The sequence below is a fragment of the Esox lucius genome, chromosome 17, assembly GCF_011004845.1.
Source record: "Esox lucius isolate fEsoLuc1 chromosome 17, fEsoLuc1.pri, whole genome shotgun sequence".
NCBI lineage: Eukaryota > Metazoa > Chordata > Actinopteri > Esociformes > Esocidae > Esox > Esox lucius.
The window spans coordinates 42,132,436-42,156,155 of NC_047585.1; the positions used below are offsets into that span (position 1 = coordinate 42,132,436).

Sequence of the window (23,720 nt, forward strand, 5' to 3'; positions counted from 1 at the left end):
TCATATTAAAAATATTAATATAAAGTGCGTTTATAATTAACTTAACCAAACGATTACTTAAAATGTTCTACGCCAGCCGTGTCATTTTAACAGGACAGTCTTGGTGGCGCCTTTTTTTTAACAGTTCAGGGCTTCCGTAGAAATCTCCTTTTGACTGCATCTGGTAGGAGGATGAGGAGAATTATGTAAAAATAGGGTCTGGGATTCCCCATCGGCGAGAGCCTACAGGGACCTGATCAGTGCTTGACTTGGGCCAGAACGGTGGATCTGATGTGATAGATGAACCTGCATGCCCTTCAGGATGTTAGTATTTTAACCAAAACATCGTAAACAGACAGCATGAAATCCATATAAGATTAGCTGGTCTGTCCCCTATCCTGATGCTGCAGTTATTTTCTGTCCGCAAGTCTCACGGTCTGCATTAGAGCTGCGCTGTGACAAGGCCACATCCATCACGTAATAAAGTGATGCAAGTTACTGCAAAAACGGCATAAATGGATGTCAACCCTGAATCCCACCAATTGGAGAAGAATTGTGACTGCGTTGCTGCCGCACAGCCACGAGTGTTGTTTGAACTTCCGGTAGTGTTTTATTTTTGGCCTGCCGGACCCGTGTCATTTTCTGACTGTGAGTGCGGGAAACTTGCCGATTCTGACAAGCAGTTTGCAATAATGCGTCTTCATGCAGCCCTGAGTACTCCGTAGGTGATGCGTGATGGGTGTTTTGTCAACTCTATATCGTTCAGGTGTAAAGCAGTGGGCGCTTTTTTCTTTCGAGTGTGTGCGTGCGTGTGCGTCATATCTGTGCCACAGTCCTGCCGCTCTGCAATTAGACTGGACATTAAACTGCATCCGACAGGAAGATTCATACGAGGAACACTGGTGTCGTCAAAAAAAACACCTCTGGCACCCACATCAAGCTCATGCGAGGATGAGGGGATTAGATTGGTATAAGAATAATGGCACAAAAACCTCACAGCCAATCACAGGCCAGGGGATGGAACTAAGGGTTTTCTCAGGCCACGCCGTCTCTTGACAGTCACAGCGTCAAATACATTATAACCCAGTTTACAAAATGCTCTGAACATAAAATTTGCTTAGAGACGCTGATTTTTGGCCACTGGTTATTTTTAAGGGGTGCTGTCGAGCCAAAAAGGGTCCCCGAAAATGGTTTATTCGTGTATGTGCTAATTTGTGATTATGTCATTAGAACCACTCGCTTTAAAACTTGAAACTTGAGTGTGATAGGGTTTATAGTTTATGCATATGTAAACAACATATTACAGGTCAACACCAGGATGGGAGGTGAAAGACAATTATTTTATTAATGCCAAAAGACACAGACTGAATCTTTAAGTGATATATTATGTAGGCCCAGAGTAATTTAAACGAGTAATGTTCAAGACAGTTTCAGTTTAACTGTAATTGACTCAACCAAAACAGCAGAGGCTTTTCACCCTTGCAACATCTCATCTCCTTTCTGGTGTTCTTCCAGTGCTATAAAAAAATGACAAATTGATTTCCCATGTTAAATCACAGACAGAAAGCATCTGTAGATAAACAAAATTTACAATACTGGAATGTGGGTTCCATAATATATTGCCCCCCGTTGGCTGTGGTAGATTCCAGAGGTATCCACACAATCCAGGACTTACATCCAGTGGATTTCAGAACATTAGTTGACAGTGTTTTATCAAACCAGTTTGTGTTGTTGGTCAGCCTCGTGTTATCATATAATTCTCCAGGTTTTCAGTATCAGGTGAATTCTAAATGTGTGCATGGGTATTAAATAACGGCACTTGCAAACACACAGGGTCATCTCACATACGTTTTAATAGAACAAAAAGCAAGTAGGGAAAGTATGAACCTAACTCTTTTTCTGAAAATGAACAATCCACTGCTGCCATCCATAGGTTTCACTGGAAATATACACAGATGTGAACATCGAGCACATCAGTATTTTTAAACTTTAAAGATCATACACAGAATGGCCTTGAGTCACATATTTCTGTACCCAGCGGTGATATTATATCAAATTTCTGCTAAATTTAAAGGAATTTATTGTGACAGTAGAGCAGATTCCTTTACATTTTAGTCATTAAGCTCTTATTCCGAGTGCGTTGCAGTAAGTGCTTTCAACAGAGGATGGCTATTTGGGACAACCATACAACCCACTAACAGAACATTTTCCTCAAACAAACCACAATCAACAAAGGCAGTGCTAACAGGGAGCAAGTTAAGTGCAAAAGCATTAGTTCGCGGAAGGCAATGGTGGAAGAATTAGCTGTGGAATTATTTGACATACACTACCATTCAAATGTTCAGGGTCACAGAAAGACCCCCAAACTTTTGAATGGTAGTGGACTTAGAACTTTTCAGTCACATGAAAATCCCTTCTTCAGTATCACCTATAAATACAGCTAGTCTTTCCAGAGCGCAGATTATCACAATTGTCACATCTGACAGAGTCACAATGGGAAATTATGTTTTATCAATCAGCCAAGTTCCTCAAGTCGAAGTTCAGAACGTTGTTAGCTTCCGACCAGGCTGCGTGTTGCGCCCCATCCATCTCTGACGCCACAGTGTTGCCACTGACCAGAGCATGGTTGGCCCCTCCAATTGTCGCTTTGCACTCTGGGCAGCTACGACTCTCCATTGCGCCGCCACATTCCCCGATGGCATAGACATGATTGTTGGGGCACTTGTACCAGTGCCCTTTGGGCAACATCATGGCCGACACGATCATTTGTCTCTCCTCGTCGGTGATCCCCAGGCCAGTCTTTGGAAGCTTTTGATCCAGGTCTTTCAGGGCCTGCTTTACCAAGCTCTCGTCTAGCTGACTGAATGGTGCCATTCTATTCAGAATGGTCCTTATGGCTGTGACCTCAGCCAGAACTTTGACATCACTGGCTTTGTTTCCAGCATTCTTGCAACGGATGTTGAGCTCGGCCAAAAAGGAGAGTCTCCGTAGCTCATTCTGCAGATCTGATGCCTGCTGCTCTGAGAACTTCTGGTTATGATCCATCAGCCACAATAGGAACTCCTCCACTTTCTCTTCAAAGTCAAAATCTTCTAGACTTGACAGGTTTCCTACACTACTCTTTAGCTTGTGCAGCTTCTCAAGGAACAACATCTGGTTCTCTATGACCCACAGCTCCTTGGCTGTCAGGTGGGACGCGTTCAGCTTCTCCGTGATCACCAGGTACTCCGTCAGTAGGAAATGTTTCAAGTCTTTGTTGTCGCTCCATTGCTGCTTAAGGATCGATTTCTGTCCCTCAATATCTGACTGAAGCCCATTAATCTTCTCCTTCACTTTCTCAATTTCCGCCAGACTCTGATTGACATGAACCCCATATCGGAGATTCCGCCGAATCGGGGTGCGGCACCTGGGGCACTCCTTTAACTTTATTGCAATCTCCTCCCGGGCGTCCTGTTGTGTGTAGTCGTTCCCCATGTACCTGTCCATGGCCGTGGATTCAAAGAAGTGTCCGCAGTCCTCCAGCTGAATGAAGCAGGCATCGGCATCGTCCTCCGTACCGAAGAAGATCTCCCCCACCTCATCTGGGTGGCAAACACGGCACTCGTCCGGGCAGGTGTCTCCGCATAGGCCGATGCAGAGGTGCCCGCACGGCAGCCGTTTGTTGCAGGGCTGCGTGCACGGCAGGCGGTCACAAGGCTCGTGGCAGAGCTTACTGCAGCGCAGGTGCGCGCATTGCCAGGCGCAGGGCTCGATGCAGGGGACGCAGGGTTGACCACAGGGCCTCATACAGGCGCTGTGGACGCAGCGGTTCCTGCAGGGCATTGGACAAGGCGGGCATTCACGCGTGCACGGCTCCTGGCACTCATGAGAGCAGACTAGGAGGCGGCTACATCGGTGGGAACAGGCCACGTGGAAGCGACCCTGGTGGCACCTCCGACAGGAGCCGGGACAGGGGTGGCCACACTTCAGCGTCTGGCGGCAGGTGGCCGTGCATTCCGGCAGTGTCATGGATGTCTTGTAATGACAGGGACATTGTTGTTGGTGACCGCACTTGAGCTTCAGGGTGACCGTCTCCATGCAGGCGGTGGTGCATGACTCCCCACACACCGAGGCGCACTGATGACCGCACGTCAGCTTCTTCTCACAGGGCTCCTGGCACACAAACGTCTCTGGATCCTGGTGACAGGGCACCATCTGTTTATGCTGGCACTGTGGCACGATCTTCACCAACCGCTGCCTGCAGATAGGAGGGCACTCCTGATAGCACTGTTTGGGGCACGGATGGCCAAGCTCACAGAGGATCTTTGGGCATTTCTTGATGCAGTTGTACTTTTTGTGCTCTTGGTCGTACGGGTGGCAGACCCTGGTACATACGTGGCCACAGTCCAAGCGAAACTCGCAGAGCAGGTTGCAGCCTCCCTCCGGAGCATTTTTGAAGTCCTCTGCGCAGGATGCTTTAGTGAGCCGCTCGGGGTGGTTCTGGCAGCACAAGGTCAGGGCTTTACCCACTTGGTCTTTCTCTCGCAGTGTTTGCAGGATGTCAGTCCAAGGCTTGACCTTTCCCAACATGGCCATGTTTCCGATGCAGTAGAGGCCCATCTTAGCCCGTGACAAGGCCACGCAAACACGGTTCGGGATACTCAAGAAGCCCACCTTGCCCTCTTTGTTACTTCGCACCAGGGATAACAGGACAATGTCATTCTCCTCCCCTTGATATTTGTCCACAACATGAACTTTGACCCCTTTAAACTCTTTCGCTGGCATGAGGTCTCGCAGACAGTAGAGCTGGCCTGTGTAAGTGGTGAGAATGGTGATCTGGGATGGATTGTATTCCTGTAACAGGAGATACCGACACAGCGCCACCACAAACTGGGCCTCGTGAAGGTTCTGGTGACTCTTGCTATCATTGATGTGTTTCTCATAGTGGTTATGGTCCACAAAGAACATGTTTGACTGAAGCCCCTGCAAGACAAAAGGAGGGTTAATATCATGTGTATTTCAGCACAACTAAAGCCCACTCATGTGTACAGTACATCATACTTTATTAATGTACATTAATATTACATTGTAGCTATATTTTTATATTATTATTACTATTACAAATGTATGTTTTAACTTTAAAGTGAAAATCCACCACTAGAAATTATCTGGGTTGTTATGTTTCAGACATAATTATATACCAAAGATAAAAAGAATTGCGCCAAGAGAGTTCAGTCAATAACATCACTGGTTGATTGAGCCAGCTGGCTGATGTAAAAATTATTTGAATCATGTTTTGTATAAATTATTGTGGTCTTTGTGATTCGCCAATTGCTGCAGTAGTGGTGAGTAGATTTGGCTGTCCTTGTTCAGCAGTCATGGGACGACCCTGGCTTTGTACAGAATATAGCCTTACTTTCACAGGACCCCTACATCCTTGTCCAATTGTGTCTAAATTCAAAGTTGCGCTATTAATGGGCAGTATAAGTTCTCAAATATTTTTGGGAGCTCGCTAGCTAGTTAGACTTTTTCAAGTTGCAAAACAATGTCTGCTTCTGATGATTTTAGTCACTCGGAAATTGCTATGAATTCTGGAAATGTTTGTGTGGTTACAACCAGGAAATGTAAATGACCTGTGAAAAGCACAAAAGCTTGTATTTTTTTCATCACTTGAGGAAATTCCCCAAAATAATGTATTAGCAAACAATATAAATATATTTCTTCATCTGAATGTATCGACTAACCTTGATGTTATCATACTCCATCACAGAGGGGTGGTTCTCTAGCTCAGTGTAGATATGAGGGACCAACAGACGGGCAATGTCTGGCCTCATACGATGCTGTGTGGGATAGTCCAAGAGTGAGAGTTTTGGTCAATGAAAAAGGAAGAATGAGGATAATTGGTTAATCAGGGTACGTTCATACAGTTGTGCTCAAAGGTTTGCATACCCTGGCAGAAATTGTGAAATGATTGCATTGATTTTGAAAATAGGACCAAAAACATTGTCTTTTATTTAAGGATAGTGATCATATGAAGCCATTTATTATCATATAGTTGTTTGGCTCCATTTTAAATCATCTTGATATCGGAAATCACCCAAACAGCCCTGATCAAAGGTTTACATACCCTTGAATGTTTGGCCTTGTTACAGACACACAAGGTGACACACAGGTGAAAATGGCAATTAAATGTGAATTTCCCACACCTGTGGCTTTTTAAATTGCAATTAGTGTCTGTGTATAAATAGTCAATGAGTTTGTTAGCTCTCACGTGGATGCACTGAGGAGCAGAAAAGAACTGTCAAAAGACCTGCATAACAAGGTAATGGAACTTAAAAAAAATGGAAAAGGATATAAAAAGATATAAAAAGCTCTAAAGTCACAGGGAATCTTGTGAAAATGTATGGCAAGATTAATGCAACATGTTATCAAAAAATACTGGCAGACAATTTGCATTCTTCACCACAAAAGCTGCGCATGGGAGGTTCTTGGACTTTACAGCATGACAATGACCCTAAACACAAGGCCAAGTTGAACCTCCAGTGGTTACAGCAGAAAAAGGTGAAGGTTCTGGAGTGGCCATCACAGTCTCCTGACCTTAATATCATCAAGTCATTCTGCGTAGATCTCAAACTTGCAGTTCATGCAAGACAACCAAAGACTTTGCATTACCTGGAGGCATTTGGCCAAGACGAATGGGCAGCTATACCACCTGCAAGAATTCTGGGGCCTCATAGACAACTATTACAAAAGACTGCACACTGTCATTGATGCTAAAGGGGGACATACACAGTATGAAGAACTAAGGGTATGCAGACTTTTTTTTTTGTTGCCATGTTTTGTTTTATGATTGTACCATTCTGTTATGACCTACAGATGAATGTGAATCCCATAAGAAATTTAGCCTGCTCACTCATGTTTTCTTTACAAATGGTACATATAATACCTATTTTCTTCAAGGATATGAGAACTTTTGAGCACAACTGTATATATTTCCTTCCTGATTCCCACACGTACCTGATAGTTAAGTTTGACATATGGAAAGTCCATCTTGACCAGCCTTTCAAACATGGACACCTCAAGGTTGAAGTTTCGGGCAAGATCGTACACTGTTGCGCTGGGCCGGAGCTACAGGAGTACATAAAAAAGCGATTATCAAACAGATAATAGATTCCAGAGGATAAATCAGTGAAACCCTACAGGTAAAAATGAGTCATTCAACAAAGTTGGCACATTTGAAAAGGAAAAAATTATGAATGTCTGAGTCAAATTAGTAAGATGAAGTCAAATAAAGAGTGTAGATTGGAAATAGTCTTGTGAGTAAATTATCTAGTGTTGCTATCTTTTCTATGTTGCCATTTCTTGTTAAAGTGTAGCTACGTTTCTTTTTTTGGCATTGATATACAGTATGTCTACCTCCAGAATTTACTGAAAAGTATGTAGGACAGGTGGAAACACAATCTTAAATAATGTGAGTAATTGTGTCATTCTGACTGTGTTTAAAGTTAATCAAATGAGATTCATGAAACTGAAACACTGAAAAGACAGATACTTTTCCTATCAGTTGTGTGGTCCACCGACATTACTTGAATTTCACAAAAGCGAATTGCACATCTCAAGAACATCAGCCTTGAATAAAGTGGAAGACATTGAACAGAGTAAAATACTATTTTCTCAGAGTACTGTAGCTTTTCACAAAAAAGACGAAAGTGTAGTTATGTAAGAACTTACAGCTGTGTGAACTCTCAACTCCCAGCCAATTAATGAAACAAAATGTAATTAAAATCAACAGATAGCCCATTCACATTTTGAAGATCTTTTGAAGTCAATCAATCCCTGGATTACTGGAAATTGACCACATCTTTCAGAGGATCTTGACCACGCCTAACGCGTCAGTACCTGCTGATGGTCTCCGATGAGGATCAGGTGCTGGCACGCCTGACTCAGAGTGGTGATGGTGTGAGCCTCCAGCACCTCTGCGGCCTCCTCCACAATCACCAGGCGGGGACGCACTTCCTGCAAAACTTTCCGGCACCTAGCAGCCCCCGTGGTTGTCATGCCAATGACCTTGGCGCCCTGCAGAACACATATGTCCTCACGGACACGGATCTCGGCCAGACGATCCGAGGTGTCCTGATAGCGCTGCTCCGCCTCCTGGGCTCGCAAGACCAGGTCCGCACGGAAACGCCCAACCCATAATCTACGGAAAAACAGCGGCAACCTATTAGCTCTCTAGCTCTGTAATTCACTTAAAAAATTGGTCGCGTCTTCAGTAGTAGTAACTGTACACACACTGCATTAGGACCCCTTCACTTTTTACAAATATTGTCACTTTCCGATACGTCATCAATCAGTAAACCATAACGATGAAGGAAAAATAGGTTTTAAATGTTTTTGGATATTTACAAAAAAAGATATAGAATGGAAATATAACATTTATATAAGAATGGAGACCCTTTACTATGACATTCCAAATGTAGCTTAACCAAAAATTTAGCTGTTTCCATTGATGATTTTTGAGAAGTCTCTACAACTTGATTCGTTTCCACCTGTGGTAAAATCAATTGATTGGACATGATTTGGGAAAGGCACAAATCTGTCTATACACTCACCTAAAGGATTATTAGGAACACCATACTAATACTGTGTTTGACCCCCTTTCGCCTTCAGAACTGCCTTAATTCTACGTGGCATTGATTCAACAAGGTGCGGAAAGCATTCTTTAGAAATGTTGGCCCATATTGATAGGATAGCATCTTGCAGTTGATGGAGATTTGTGGGATGCACATCCAGGGCACGAAGCTCCCGTTCCACCACATCCCAAAGATGCTCTATTTGGTTGAGATCTGGTGACTGTGGGGGCCATTTCAGTACAGTGAACTCATTGTCATGTTCAAGAAACCATTTTGAAATGATTCGAGCTTTGTGACATGGTGCATTATCCTGCTGGAAGTAGCCATCAGAGGATGGGTACATGGTGGTCATAAAGGGATGGACATGGTCAGAAACAATGCTTAGGTAGGCCGTGGCATTTAAACGAGTCCCAATTGGCACTAAGGGGCCTAAAGTGTGCCAAGAAAACATCCCCCACACCATTACACCACCACCACCAGCCTGCATAGTGGTAACAAGGCATGATGGATCCATGTTCTCATTCTGTTTACGCCAAATTCTGACTCTACCATCTGAATGTCTCAACAGAAATCGAGACTCATCAGACCAGGCAACATTCTTCCAGTCTTCAACTGGCAAATTTTGGTGAGCTCGTGCAAATTGTAGCCTCTTTTTCCTATTTGTAGTGGAGATGAGTGGTATCCGGTGGGGTCTTCTGCTGTTGTAGCCCATCCGTCTCAAGGTTGTGCGTGTTGTGGCTTCACAAATGCTTTGCTGCATATCTTGGTTGTAACAAGTGGTTATTTCAGTCAAAGTTGCTCTTCTATCAGCTTGAATCAGTCAGCCCATTCTCCTCTGACCTCTAGCATCAACAAGGCATTTTCGCCCACAGGACTGCCGCATACTGGATGTTTTTCCCTTTTCACACCATTCTTTGTAAACCCTAGAAATGGTTGTGCGTGAAAATCCCAGTAACTGAGCAGATTGTGAAATACTCAGACCGGCCCGTCTGGCACCAACAACCATGCCACGCTCAAAATTGCTTAAATCACTTTTCTTTCCCATTCTGACATTCAGTTTGGAGTTCAGGAGATCGCCTTGACCAGGACCACACCCCTAAATGCATTGAAGCAACTGCCATGTGATTGGTTGATTAGATAATTGCATTAATGAGAAATTGAACAGATGTTCCTAATAATCCTTTAGGTGAGTGTATATCGTCACAAAGTTTCCTGGTCATGTCAGAGAAAAACCAAGCCAATTGAAGGAATTGTCCTTAGAGCTCTGGGATAGGATTGTGTCGAGGCAGAGATCTTTGGAAGGGTACAAATACATTTCTGCAGAAGTGAAGGTTCCCAAGATACAATGGTCTCCATCATTCTTAAATGGAAGAAGTTTGGAACCACCAACACTCTTCCTAGAGCTGGCCGCCCGGCCAAACTGTGAAGTCGGGAATAAGCAGGACAGGCAGCTGGCCAAAAATCTGTTGGTAACTCTGACAGCTCCAGAGTTCCTGTGTGGACATGGGGCTACCTTCTAGAAGGCTACCCATCTCTGCAGCACCAATCTGGCCTTTATGGTAGAGTGCCCAGGTGGAAGCCACTCCTCAGCACATGACAGTTTGCTTGGAGTTTGCCACAAGGCACCTACAAGACCCTCAGAAACAAGATTCTCTGTTCTGATGAAACCAAGATTGTACCCTTTGGCCTGAATGTCAAGCATCACTTCAGGAAGAAACAAGCTGTCGCTCATCACCTGGCCAATACCATCCCTACGGTGAAGCGTGGAGGTGGCAGCATAATGCAGTGGGGATGTTTTTCAGCAGCATGGACTGGGAGTCGAGTCAGGTTCAAGGGAAAGCTGACGGGACAAAGTACAGACAGTTCCATGACGAAAACCTACTCCAGAGCACTCTGGACACTAGACTGAGGCAATAGTTCACTTTCCAACAGTACAAAGACCAGAAGCACACAGCCAGGACAACACAGGAGTGGCTAAGGGACTGTCTGTAAACATCCTTGAGCAGCCCAGCCAAAGCCTGGACTTGAACCTGATCAAATATCTCTGAAAAGGCATGTAAATGACTGTCCAGCAATGTTCCTCATCTAGCCTGACAGAGCTTGAGAGGATCGGCAGGTAAGAATGGGAGAAACTCCCCAAATACTGGTGGTTCAAGCATGTAGGGTCACACCCAAGAAGACTTGAGACTGTAATCACTGCCAAAGGGGCTTCAACAAAACACTTAATAAGTAAAGTAGTGTAAATACTTGTGTGAATGTGATTTTTCTTTTTTATGAAATTGCAATAAAGTGTATTAGTGATGTTTTTTTAAGCGTGAAAAAGAGTGAAGGGGTCTGAATATTTTCCAAATGCACTGTGCATGTTCATCTGTAATGTCTGTCATCATTTGTCAGACACCAGGAAAACGACTGCCATTGAGGTCCTAACAAATAAAATAGATCATGTCCAGAATAAGCAACCTTGTCCCTTGCCTTTGATTTAGCCATTGTGACCAGGTGTTTTAAATTCAGTCAGTCACTTGAACTGATTGATTAGGTCAATTCACTAACTGAGTAAATACAAAACACCAATAAAGTATTCCAGCAATCAAGTTTGAGGAGTTAGCAGAGTGCCATTTTAGGACATTGGGTAACATTTCACAGACGACTACGGATTGAGCTCACATAGGTAGGGCGGAAAAACAGTTGTGTTAACCTGATAGAAACAGGATACAACCCTGAATGCCGACGCAACCTGAGGTGCATGTAGCCTAGTCTTTCACTACTGGTGTGCTTACTGAGTCAGACAAGCTGGAGCTGCGAATAAAAAAAATACTTTTAAAGTATAATCCTACATTGCCTTTTGGCTGGCATACAACTGGGCCCTGAATTAGTCTTCCCCATCCCCGGGGGCAGATCAAAACATTTGTTTGTGCCTGAAGGCGTTACCAAGCGCACACCCGTGTGATTTGCGAGGTTACCACCGCAACAGTTACTCTAACGTTGCCAAGGTGACATGAATCGTCTGCGGCAAAATCTGCCCTCAGAGGTCAGGCTCGCGGCGTGCCTTTTGAGACACATTTTCTCTGTAATTAGTAATAATTACGTATCATAATTATGTGCCATGGGAATGTTTGGCTCTCACTGACCAACGTTTCCTAGGGGATGAGGGGGTGTGTTACCGGTAAAGCCGCCATCTGTCTGGCTGGCTGAGGGTCCACACGTTCAGGGTGGTGTCTTCCTCCACCTCCGTCATGGCCGAGCTCTTGCCGAGCTCCCTGCTGATATGACGTTTCATCTTCTTCTTTTGCTTGCGTTGCATCTGCGGGCACACACACATGGAGATGGGCTGGACCTTTCGAATCACTTCGACTTTGGATCAGCACCTGTCTTTCTGTGGTACTCCTGAATTAAATACTCTGAATATGAAACAGCATGTTGTCACTTCAGGTCAACAGCAGTGCCGGCCCGTGGCATAGCCGGAATAGGCAAATGCTAGGCGTGCCCAAATGGGTGAATTATTTTTAAACTTTTAATTTTTTTTACTAATGCTATTATAATACTATGAATTTGAAATGTTACAAAAAAGCAGCATCAAACCCTCCTGTCCCCTTTACCTCAACACAGCCCAGTGAAGCAGCATCAAACCCTCCTGAACCCTCTACCTCAACACAGCCCAGTGATGCAGCATCAAACCCTCCTGTCCCCTCTACCTCAGCACAGTCCAGTGATGCAGTAGCAAACCCTCCTGTCCCCTTTACATCAACACAGCCCAGTGAAGCAGCATCAAACCCTCCTGAACCCTCTACCTCAACACATCCCAGGGATGCAGCATCAAACCCTCCTGTCCCCTCTACCTCAGCACAATCCAGTGATGCAGCATCAAACCCTCCTGTCCCCTCTACCTCAGCACAGTCCAGTGATGCAGCATCAAACTCTCCTGTCCCCTCTACCTCAGCACAATCCAGTGGTGCAGCATCAAACACTCATGTCCCCTCTACCTCAGCACAGTCCAGTGATACAGAATCAGGCATCCACAAAAAGGCTACACCAATAGACCCTACTGACTGGCCATCTGTTTTAACTGATAAGGTAAGAACAAAGATTGTTCTCAGAGGACCCTATCAAATAAAAAACATGTTTCATGTTTCTGAAAACCACAAGTCAGGAAGACTATTTCAATAGAGAAAAAAATCTAAAAATGCTGCAAGAAATCCAAGGCGAGTAAAGCTGTAGGACAATGTTACATTATGCATATTTCTTTGAAATATATTTTTTTTGTTCAATACTCTTATTTATATTGCATTTACAATTTGTCTTATGTCACTTGTTTCTTTAATAGTTTTCTATTTTGTGTTTTTTCTTGTTTCTATAATAAAGAAAATCTCAAAGACAAAGCTATGCAGTTCCTGTATGACTGTATAAACACAATTATTTTCTGCGATGCAAGAGGCACCTGCAAAAATGTTGCCCAGGGCATCAAATTAGTCAAGGCCCTGGTCAACAGCCAACCACATTGGCTGATGAGGCACAGTCAGATCTCTCAATGCACCTCATTAGCCAGCGGGGGGCAGTGTCGAGTCTGGTGCTCTGTGTTTTAACATTACTCTGTTATAACTACACGGCTGTGTTCCGGGTCTTACCTCCCAGACTTCGTGATTCTGTTCTGGTTGTATCCCACTGTCCTCCAGGTTCATGGCCAGCATCAGATTCGACATATCCCTGATAAAGTCCTTTGTCTTTTTCCGATTATCGTCCCGGCCATCCCCTGCGTGCAAGTCTTCCCCTGTGTCCAAGTCTTCCACGAAGCGTTCCTGCTGAATCAGATCTGCCTCCTCTGCTATCTCAATCAGGTCTTCTTCTTCCTCGTTCTCAGCCTCATCCATCTCCTCATCTGTCACACGATGCGGGTGAAAAAAAGATTTTGAAGTTACAGTGGTTGAATAAAAGTTTAATAAAATTGCACGATTTTAGTCACAGTATTTGCAACATAATGCAGTTATACTGCGACTTCATCTTATTCATTTGGGGCGGAGTTAATCAATTCTACTTGCAGTGAGCACTGGATTCTCTTCACACAGTTACAGTTCAGTAGTTCACAAGACTCGTCAGACTAATAGCTAGTTATGTGATTTACAATCGTAACATATTCAATGGTGACAACTACAAGACCACAGGGAGATCGCATGCTAGGCACCTGCTTAATTTTTTCTGTCTGTCTGATCACGCTGTGACAAATATTACATTTTGGGTGGTGATTAATTGCCATGCAAATGCCCAGGGCTGTTATCAATATTTTTAAAGAATATTTTTACTTGTAATAAATCATAATTATCCTTTGGGAATTAGATATGATACTGTACCTAATAAATTCAACACAGCTTTGGTGATACCTGAGTCCCAATAGCAAGTACTTTTGACAGCTTGACATTTTTGGTCATAATGCCCCTCCAGTGGTGTAAAAGGATTGACAACTTGTAGAAACATAAATATTTTTGGGTGAAGTGGGTAGAAATAGTGTATGTAGCAGGAATTACAAACACTAAATATATTGTTGATTACAGTGTAACTGTGTCAGCTCATGTCGAATGGCTGTGAAGTGGCCTCTTCACCTGTATTTCCATTTTGAGGATCTGGTGCCATCTGCTGGAAAGCAGTGGAACCAACTCCCAGCCACTCCATCAGAATTGACATCCCGCCATAGAGACCCTGTAGACAGTCCCATATTAGAAGTATTAGAGTAATTATTAGAGTAATGCCTCCTCCACACCCTGTGACAGGTTATCACACTTCAAGATCGTGTCCTAACGTTGTAGTCACAGGAATGTCAGACCCGTCCTTTTCTTTTTACACAACAGTCACATGACCATCCATCTGAAAAGTCCCACCTTGGAAACAAACCACTGGTTCAGAAGACTAAAAGAAGAGTGACAAACGATTCCAGCCTATTGAAAAACACAGTGCGGTGCATGCCCCTCCCACACCTCTGACTGTGAGAGGTGGGGATACGCCAGAGGGCGGGGTCTCTTTTAGACAAGGATTTGAATGGGTTGACCGTGTGACTGTTGTGCACCTTTAAGCTGTAGATTCAGTACTCATTGCGGTTATCCTGTGCAACATAGTAGTATAGCTTCAGTCGGGAGCAATTACTCATAGCAGTAGTTTATCCACAGCATTCTATCTAATGTGTGTTTATATTTTACTCACAGAGTTGAACATCAGGCTTTCCCAGTGTCTCTCTGACATGAACGTTTTGAGGAGTTTCTCCCTCAAGACGCCTTGCAGGCTGCACTCCATCTGGGCCCAGTGATCCTGGATTTTGGACTCTTCTGTCCGCAGTGCATCATAAATCTGCAGGGAAACCGTTTCTAAAACATCAGTGTGTTTACCACTGTCTAGTCTCATACATCATGGCCCTAACAACACCATCGCTGGGGCGGCTTTGGCGGCAGGATTTTTTTTTTGAAAATGTATGAAATTATAGGCATTCAGTACTGTAATATATGGACTAATTACTGTAATATACGGACTAACAACTGTTATATATGCACTCACTACTGTAATATATGCACTCACTACTGTGAGTTCTCATGAATAGGAATATTTAATATGGGATATAAATGTAAATAATATTTATCCAAATAATTTCCCAAAAGATCTGAAATTGTCTGTGACATTCCTGGCACATACAAAACACAACCCATAATCGACTTGTGTCGACAGTTTTGCCTTGTAATCGTTATGCTTTTGGCCTGACTGCCAGTGTGAATGACGACTGGCTCTCCATCAACCTAGATAAATAACGGTGAAATAAAAAATAAAAATTAAGCCGGAGTAACTCCGTAATGAGTTCTCGATAGCAGTGCGTTCATGTATCCCACGGTAACTCTCACCTCGCCGTTGGCGCGGCGAAGGTGTTTTGGTAGCTGGGTCTTTTTGGACATCTTCAGCTCCCTCAGAGTGAAGCGCTTCAGTACCTCACTGCTGCTACGACCCCCCACTCTCACAATACCGTTGGGTAAAAACCCATGGATGCCTGTGGGTCAGAATGGTAAATAATTATAATTATAATTATAACAGCACAGTAACCAAAGTGCCCTCTGGAATGATCTTCTGTCAAATGTAAAACGAAGGAAAGTACAGAGCACTCCAGAACTATTGGAGGTACAGATAAGCAACAAAAAACAAAACATGATCTTACACTGAAAATATGAATGAAATCAAACCTTTTAACAGACGTATAAGGGAAGAAAAGCGAAACAAATCCTTAATGAGTAGTTTTAAGGATTTGTGTCACAGTTATTGGCAGGCCTAGGAATTCTCTGAAACAAATCTAATAGAAGTTTCTTATCCATTTACATTTAATTCATGTGCCAACAATTCTGAAGGGCAGTGTTCAGTATATTAATATACTAGTTCATCTGAGTCAAGCATCCATAATCCAGCATGATGGGAGGAAGTAGCCCAACCTTCTAGGAATTGATCCAGAGCGTGGTTGGTGTAACACACGACCAGCATCGGGGAGGGGCCAAGGTCATCACTCCACAACTCCTGATTGGTCAACAAAGCTTCAGCGATCTTCAGTCCTGTGTACGTTTTTCCTGAGATTAGGAGAGACGACAAAGAAAAGTTCAACAGTTTTAAAGTGAACAACCAAAAAAGTTGGAATGCTGCATAAAATGCAAATAAAAACTGAATGCAATGATGTGCAAATCATTTATTCCTGTATTTGATTGAAAATAGTGCAGAGACAACGTATCAGATGTGTTCTATTGTTTTTGGAAAAATACATGCCCATTTTGAATTTGATGCCAGCGACACATTTCCAAAAAGTTGAGACAGGGGCATGTTTGCATTTCAGCTGGTCATGTTGTGGAAATTTCTTTAACCAATGTATTCTCACTGGTTAACGGACTGAGTCCCCTTGTTCAAATTAGAAAAGGAATGTGGGGGGATCTGGTATTTGCATAGGGGGCATCATTGACTGGTATCAGCAGATGAAATGGTTATTCTTTATCTGCGCATCTGTATAACTCATCAAGGCATCTGTTGTCTGTCCAGTTAAAACCTGTATATATGGTTCAGCATTAATGATGCTTTCACAGATGTGCCCATGTCAAGTGCACTAATGCACCCCCATACCATCACAGTGCTGGCTTTTGAACTATGCGCTGATAACAAGATGGATGGGCACCCATGATTCCCAAAAATAATTTCATTTTGATTTGTCAGACAACCCTAACCCTAATCCACAGTCTTTCATAGAGTGGTCAACCCCTCCCCATCTTAACTTCTGAAAGACTCATCTTCTCTGCGATGCTCTTTTTATACCCAATCATGTTACTGTTCTGTTTCCAATTTACCCAATAAATTGTGAGATGTTTCACCAGGTTCTTTTTGCCAGCCCGCGTAAGCGGAGCCGGCCTAGAAGAGCTAATGTCTCGTACTGACTGACTGAGTGAGTGCCTGACTGTCTACCCCCTTGTTAAATAGAGTAGTGGTTAGAGAGACAGGCTACGGAACAGCAGGTTGCGCGTCCGACTCAAAAAACTTTGCTGACTATAACTTCATGTAGCTACGTAATAGGAAGCCTAAAATAAAACAGTTCTGGTGGATATTAGGATTTGTTCAGGAAAGACAAACACTTCGCTGGCTACACGATTCTCTCGTCTTTTCAAAAGTCAGTAATCGTCACCTATATTGAAAGATATACTGTATCAATGTCATTCACAAATAGCTTAGCTGTTAAAACGGCCAGTGGCAAAAGAGGATTTGTTCAGAATACACAAAAACTTTGCCTTGCTACAACCTTCAGTAGCCATGTTATGGGAAGCCTAAAATAAAACTGTTTACTGTAATACTGCGAATATTTCTGGTGGATTTTCAAATTATGTCTTAGGATTTCTTCAGGATAGACAAACACTTCACTTGCTACATGATTCTCTCGTCTTTTCACTTGACAAAAAGTCAGTTATCGTCACCTATATTGATAGGCACTGTATCAATGTAATTCACGAATGGCTAATTAGCTGTAAAAACGGCCAGTGGCAAAAGCCATACAGTTCATAGATGCTATTTGTGGTGGAGGTAAACTTCATAAGAAACGTTGCTCAGTTTAACACAATGCTTAATGGTGTCTATTGAAATATTAAAACGTGGCATGATGTTAATGCGTGACAAAATTATATAATGTCAAGAGGCAATGCTAACCCCCGAACAAATGTGCAGCTCTGTGACATAGGTGTCTAGTGACATATTACTGGCTAATAAGCTTTTCAAATGGCCAGTGGCAAGGCATAGTGGTTAACGACACAGCCTTTAATGTGGGCCACCCGGGTTCGAATCTCGACGATCAACATTTTCGACTGCCGTCTGAACTAGGCTTGCCTGGTTTCTTGTTTGTATTACACAGCTTTTGTCTTTTGTTGCCCCTGTCCCAGCTTTTTCGAAACATGTTGCTGGCATCAAATTCAAAGTGGGCATATATTTTTCAAGGAACAGTAACATGTTTCAGTTTGAACATCAGATATGTTCTATTTTCTATTGAATATTGGGTTCAAATGATTTGCACATCATTGCATTCTGTTTTTCTTAACATTTTACACAGCGTCCCAACTTTTTTGGAAACCGAGTTGTGTATTACAACCCTCCGAGATGTCTCATTGCTCTTACACACCGGGTACCAACGCAAGTGGGGCAATAAAAAGTGATGTCATGTCATACCCGTGCTATACGGTCTCATATAACACGGTCAATCAACATTCAGAATTAAAACCAGCCGGTTTATAAGAGACCATGTAACACGGTTATAATGCCAATAGACTGTGGTGGCATGCTGCCGCGCTATATTGCCAATAGACCACGGCTAAGCGCTGTGCCTAAGAACAGCTCTTAGCCGTGGTACATCAGCCATAAACCACATCTCTCAGTGCCCTACTGGTTAAAAACATGTTCCACCTGTGCCTGGCGGCCCCTGGATGATGGCCAGCTCCTTGGTGAGGGCGAGCTGAAGGGCTCTCATCTGGGACTCATCCAGTCCCAGCTGCTCCCTGGGGGGCCAGGCCGCGGGGTCCAGGGCGCGGAAGGGATGGATGCTCTTCATAAACTTGGGCCTGGCGATTGCAGACAGGTTGTAACTGTCCGCCCTGTGCAGGTAGGCGGGCGGATGGACATCTGCGCTGCATTCTACTATGTACCTGAAATGTACATGTAGTCGTCAATCAAACCAACTCCATGCCTGATTGGATGACGGCATCCATGTTCTTCATTATATTCGCTGATGAATGAATACATAAAAGAAAACAGTAATTGCCATTAATCAGAAATGTTTTACAAAATAGACATGTTTTTTTTAAAGTATCGGGTCACTTAGAAATGTCCTTGTTTTTTAAAGAAAAGCACACTTTTTGTCCAATAAAATAACATTGAATTGATCAGAAATGCAGTGTAGACATTGTTAATGTTGTAAATGAGTATTGTAGCAGGAAACAGCTGATTTTTTATGTAATATCTACATAGACGTGCAGAGGCCCATTATCAGTAACCATCACTCCTGTGTTCCAATGACATGTTGTGTTTGCTAATCCAAGTTTGTCATTTTAAAAGGCTAATTGATCATTAGAAAACCCTTTTTTGATTATGTTAGCACCACTTAATTTTTTTTTTTGCTGAGTAAAGAAGCAATAAAACCGGCCTTCTTTAGACTAGTTCAGTATCTTCAGCATCAGCGTTTATGGGTTTGGGCTCAAAATGGCCAGAAACAAAGAACTTTCTTCTGAAACTCATCAGTCTATACTTGTTCTGAGAAATGAAGGCTATTCCATGTGAGAAATTGCCAAGAACCTAAAGATCTCATACAACAATGTGTACAACTCCCTTCACAGAACAGCGCCAACTGGCTCAAACCAGAATAGAATGAGAAGTGGGAGGCCCTGGTGCACAACTTAGCAAGACAAATACATTAGAGAGTCAGTTTTGATAAACAGACGCCTCACAGGTCCTTAACTGGGAGCTTCATAAATTACTACCCACAAAACACCAGTGTCAATGTCAACAGTGAAGAGGCTCTGGGATGCTGGCCTTCTAGCCAGCGTTCTTCCTCTGTCCAGTGTCTGTGTTCTTTTGACCATCTTTTCTTTTTATTGGCCAGTCTGAGATACAGTACGGCTTTTTCTTTGCAACTTTGCCTAGTTATCAGCGGTGCTAACATATTTGCAAAAAGTTTTATCAGTAGAATACATCCTTTGGGGGTCCCAGACAGGCAATAATTCCTGGTCTACCGTTGTTGAAACCCCTGGTCTACAGGCGTTGAACCCCTGGTCTACAGGCGTTGAACCCCTGGTCTACAGGCGTTGAACCCCTGGTCTACAGGCGTTGAACCCCTGGTCTACAGGCGTTGAACCCCTGGTCTACAGGCGTTGAACCCTTGGTCTACAGGCGTTGAACCCCTGGTCTACAGGCGTTGAACCCCTGGTCTACAGGCGTTGAACCCTTGGTCTACAGGCGTTGAACCCCTGGTCTACCGGTGTTGAACCCTTGGTCTACCGGCATTGAACCCCTGGTTTACCGGCGTTGAACCCCTGGTCTACTGGCGTTGAACCCCTGGTCTACCGGCATTGAACCCCTGGTCTACCGGCATTGAAACCCCTGGTCTACTGGCTTTGAACCCCTGGTCTACAGGCGTTGAACCCCTGGTCTACTGGTTTCTCTGCAATGTCAAAGAGCCCACCAACCTCAGGAAGGGCAGGTCCTCTACCTCCAGTTCCTGCAGCCCTTCGAGGACGTAGCGGTAGGCCTCGAAGTAGGCAGTGGTCTCCACCATGAGGAAGGGCTGACGTGTCTCCAGTCCGGCCAGGGCTCGCCTGCTCTCTGCCGACAAATGGAGCTGGACAAAGCCTTTCTTTAGCTCCTTGGGGTCCCGGTCCGACACAGTGGCAAACAGGCAAGTGACAAAGTTGTCACAGGACATGCAGACCAACGAGCCGTAGATCAGCCGCTTGGAGTTCTCCCAGCGGATAGACTGTGTGGAACAGAATAAAATTAAGATATATTGAACTGTAACTGGGAAAAACAGGGTATGTATTCAAGTCATTTTAATGAATATTTTACCATATATCTGCCTACATTTTTCTTCACAGAAATATACAGAATACAAACCGCGCCAAGTTCTAATGTTCTATTAAAATACTCCTGATGAATCTGACTGACCTTCAGTGGTTTTGAATCAAAGTGGACCTTATAGGTTAAACCCGACGAAGTGCACACCGGAACCCCAATTCTGGTGTCAAAATACACCCTGATGTCGTCAAAGCGCCTCATCTTCAGCTGGACTTTATTGTCCGTGTCCTGCAGGCTATGTAACAGCTCCTGGATGCCCTCTCGGAGAGGCCTCACAAAGTCCTCCCGCATGAGCCGGAAGTGAGTGTCCAGGTACAGCATAGCGCTGCCATAGCGATGGGACGTGAGGTTGGGCCTGAGGAACGGCTTCTCGAACTGATGGAAATCTTCGGGGGTGGGATAGATGGACAGGGTCCTGAAGTCGGCCTCCCCAGGCGGAGCGTCCCCTTCTGGGGTGATGAAGGAGTAGCTGTCTGACTTCAAGGTGCCCTCCCTGGCTTTCTCCTGGAGCTGGTCCACCAGGGCCTGGATGCTATCCAGGTTCTCCTCAGTATGAACCAGGATGTTCACCCCCACTGCTCGCAGGCTGGTGATGACTGGCCTGAAGAGGGCCACTATCATCGACACAACCTGGACCGAGCTAGCTGGGAAGATGCTGAGTACCTCGGTGAGAAGGGTTATGATGTTGTCCAAGTGCTTGGGGTACTGTTCTCGGCGGGTGACATTGTGGTCTGACCCCATTCCCATTACGTGAAGGGGCAAGATGGATCGGAGGAATCCGGAATTCTTGATATAGTCAGCCAGGTGCTGTAAGGTTCGGCGGTCACTTTTGGACAAAAAAGCCTTGCAAAGGACCTGGCAGAGGAGCTGAACCAGGTCTGTTCTAATCTCTTTCTCTTCGAGCAGTGCTTTCAGTCCATAGCTGGAAGCCAGAGTTATGGCTATTTCTGAAGGGTCTTTCGCTGAGAGCTCCTCCAAGGCTTTGAACCCTATTGGATTCGCCCGAGGGGCACCAGCATCTGCAGATATTCCTCTTCCCCCTCTTCCCGCTCCTCTCCTGCCTCCTCCTCTCTCTTCTCTTCTCCAGCCACCTCCTCCCCCTCTCTCTCCACCTCCTCCCCCTCTCTCTCTCTCTCTCCCTCCTCCTCCCCCACTCTCTCCACCTCTCTCTCTCCCTCCTCCTCCCCCACTCTCTCCACGTCCTCCCCCTCTCTCTCTCTCTCCTCCTGCCCCACTGTCTTCTCTTCTCCTCCCTCCCTCTCTATCTCCACCTCCCCCTCCCCCGCCTCGTCTCCTTCCTCTGCGCCCCCCCTCTCCACTAACTCCTCCTCCCTCTTCTCCTCTTTCTCCTCTGTGTCTTCCTCCTAGCCCATTTACTTCTTTGTCTCCCGCTCTCTCTCTTCCTCCTCTGCCACCTCCTCTTTCACCACTACCCCTTCCACCCTCTCTTGCTCCTCTGCCTCCTCCTCTTTCACCACTACCCCTCCCACCCTCCCCTGCTCCTCTGCTTCCTCCGCCTGCACCATCACCTCGTATTTTTCTGTCCTTCCTCGGGTCGCTCCCACTAACACCTCCTCTCTCCCCGCCCCCTTCAACTACTCTCTGACCACCATCGGCACCTGGAGGAGAAAAACACAACAATCTAGATTATTCTGATGGACTAAGCCTTTTTACAGTACAATAAATCAGATTCAGGATTTCGACTCCTTACCTCGTCTGTGAGCAAGGGGGTTCGCTCCACCTCGACTACCTCTTTCTGGCATCCCTCTGAATAACTTGTCCATTAGGTTTGACTCCCTATTAGTCCTTTAAGAAAATGAATGAAGTACAGCAAAATATTAAAAGTTTATCTGCAATTTCAACAGGTAAATGTAATGCAAATCCAGAGCAACCATAAATTAATGCAATTCACAATGGAACGTTTAAGTATTTAACTTTAGCTCACATTAATTTACACTTGTACGTGATGACAGGCTAAATAGAAGAATTAGAAGCTAAAAACTGAAGAACTAATAATTTTATTTTAAATGTATTGGGCCACACATTTGAAAAACACTAATATCGTACTTTGTCATCAATAGAGGACCCTCCAGATACAAAAATATCCTACAAACCTTCAGAGATGTAACTTCTCGATCGTCTGCCGTGACGGGCTGTTACGACCTAGTTTTAATAAAAACCTATTAAATAGAATGACTAAATGTTTTGTGTTATTTGAAGTTTAAGCTGCCAATTCAATTATATTTCTAATATACTTCCTCGTGACAAAGTTCAGTTAAGCACTGCCAGTAATGGACTGATTTCAGTCACAGGACTGCTGATATCCTGGCAATTTCAGATCCGAGTAAACAGTAGGTGACAGGATAATTTACACTGACGGGCCCTTAATGTAATTGACCTTTGTCCAAACTACCTGTAAGGTCATATAAATAGTATTTTTCTAGTGGAAGATGTAACCCACCCAGTGGGGAAAAAACGACGTGATTTCCACAGCATTGCGTCACTTGGATACAATGAATAAATGATACATCGTCACATGCGCACCACCTTGGGAGGTGTTATGTCCAAGGCGCTATGAATCCTTAATCTATTTTCAATTTCTGAATTACGAAAGGGAATTCAACCATTTCTCAAATGTGTCACCAATGATGTAGCACATCCTGTAGTTATACTAAATCAACGGTCAAAATATGGCGGACGATGTGATACGTAGATCTTCTCTAAAAATAATAAACCTACCTTTATATCACTGTGAACTTTGTTGGTTGAGAGGATACCATTCCACATTTGTAAAACCGAAGCAATGTTTAAAGAAACGTATTTCTGTTTCCGTTATCTGGTCGACCGTGATGACTCGCTTCTTCGTCCGTGCCTGCCGGTGTTTGGATGTTCTGTAAGGCGGTCCTCGAATAAAACCAGTCAGGTTTCAGCTGTCAGTTTCGTTTTCCAGACATCATTCCATCCGGTACAGCTTCGTCAGAAAGGAAACTTAAAAACCTTGCTATAGGTACTATTAGGTCTAGATGGCTAAAA

The 23,720-nt window shown here is 44.2% G+C and overlaps 1 protein-coding gene and 1 long non-coding RNA gene across 2 annotated transcripts; both read right to left on the reverse strand.

Moving 5' to 3' along the window:
• Positions 1–2,490: 2,490 nt before the first annotated feature.
• On the reverse strand, positions 2,491–21,434 carry znfx1 (zinc finger, NFX1-type containing 1). Its single transcript, XM_013138094.4, has 13 exons — positions 20,778–21,434; positions 20,303–20,589; positions 18,528–18,766; positions 16,040–16,171; positions 15,464–15,606; positions 14,778–14,921; positions 14,183–14,279; positions 13,214–13,464; positions 11,753–11,892; positions 7,858–8,158; positions 6,976–7,086; positions 5,703–5,798; positions 2,491–4,941 (listed from the first exon to the last, which is right to left on the reverse strand). The coding sequence occupies exons 1-13, from the start codon at positions 21,432–21,434 to the stop codon at positions 2,491–2,493; spliced, it is 5,049 nt and encodes a 1,682-aa protein (XP_012993548.4).
• A 545-nt stretch (positions 21,435–21,979) lies between these two features.
• On the reverse strand, positions 21,980–23,607 carry LOC106024712. Its single transcript, XR_001198487.4, has 3 exons — positions 23,427–23,607; positions 22,399–22,493; positions 21,980–22,306 (listed from the first exon to the last, which is right to left on the reverse strand). It is a non-coding gene; the product is annotated as an uncharacterized LOC106024712 (long non-coding RNA).
• Between the last annotated feature and the right edge of the window lie 113 nt (positions 23,608–23,720).

Bases quoted from the DNA above. Each gene is read 5' to 3' on its own strand.
- znfx1 (XM_013138094.4), bottom strand. From the start codon at position 21,434: ATGGGAATGGGGTCAGACCACAATGTCACCCGCCGAGAACAGTACCCC. The intron at 20,590-20,777 runs GTCAGTCAGATT...TGTTCCACACAG, and splicing joins TTGATTCAAAACCACTGAAG to TCTATCCGCTGGGAGAACTC. The intron at 16,172-18,527 runs GTGGAACATGTT...TCCTAATCTCAG, and splicing joins CCAGGGGCCGCCAGGCACAG to GAAAAACGTACACAGGACTG.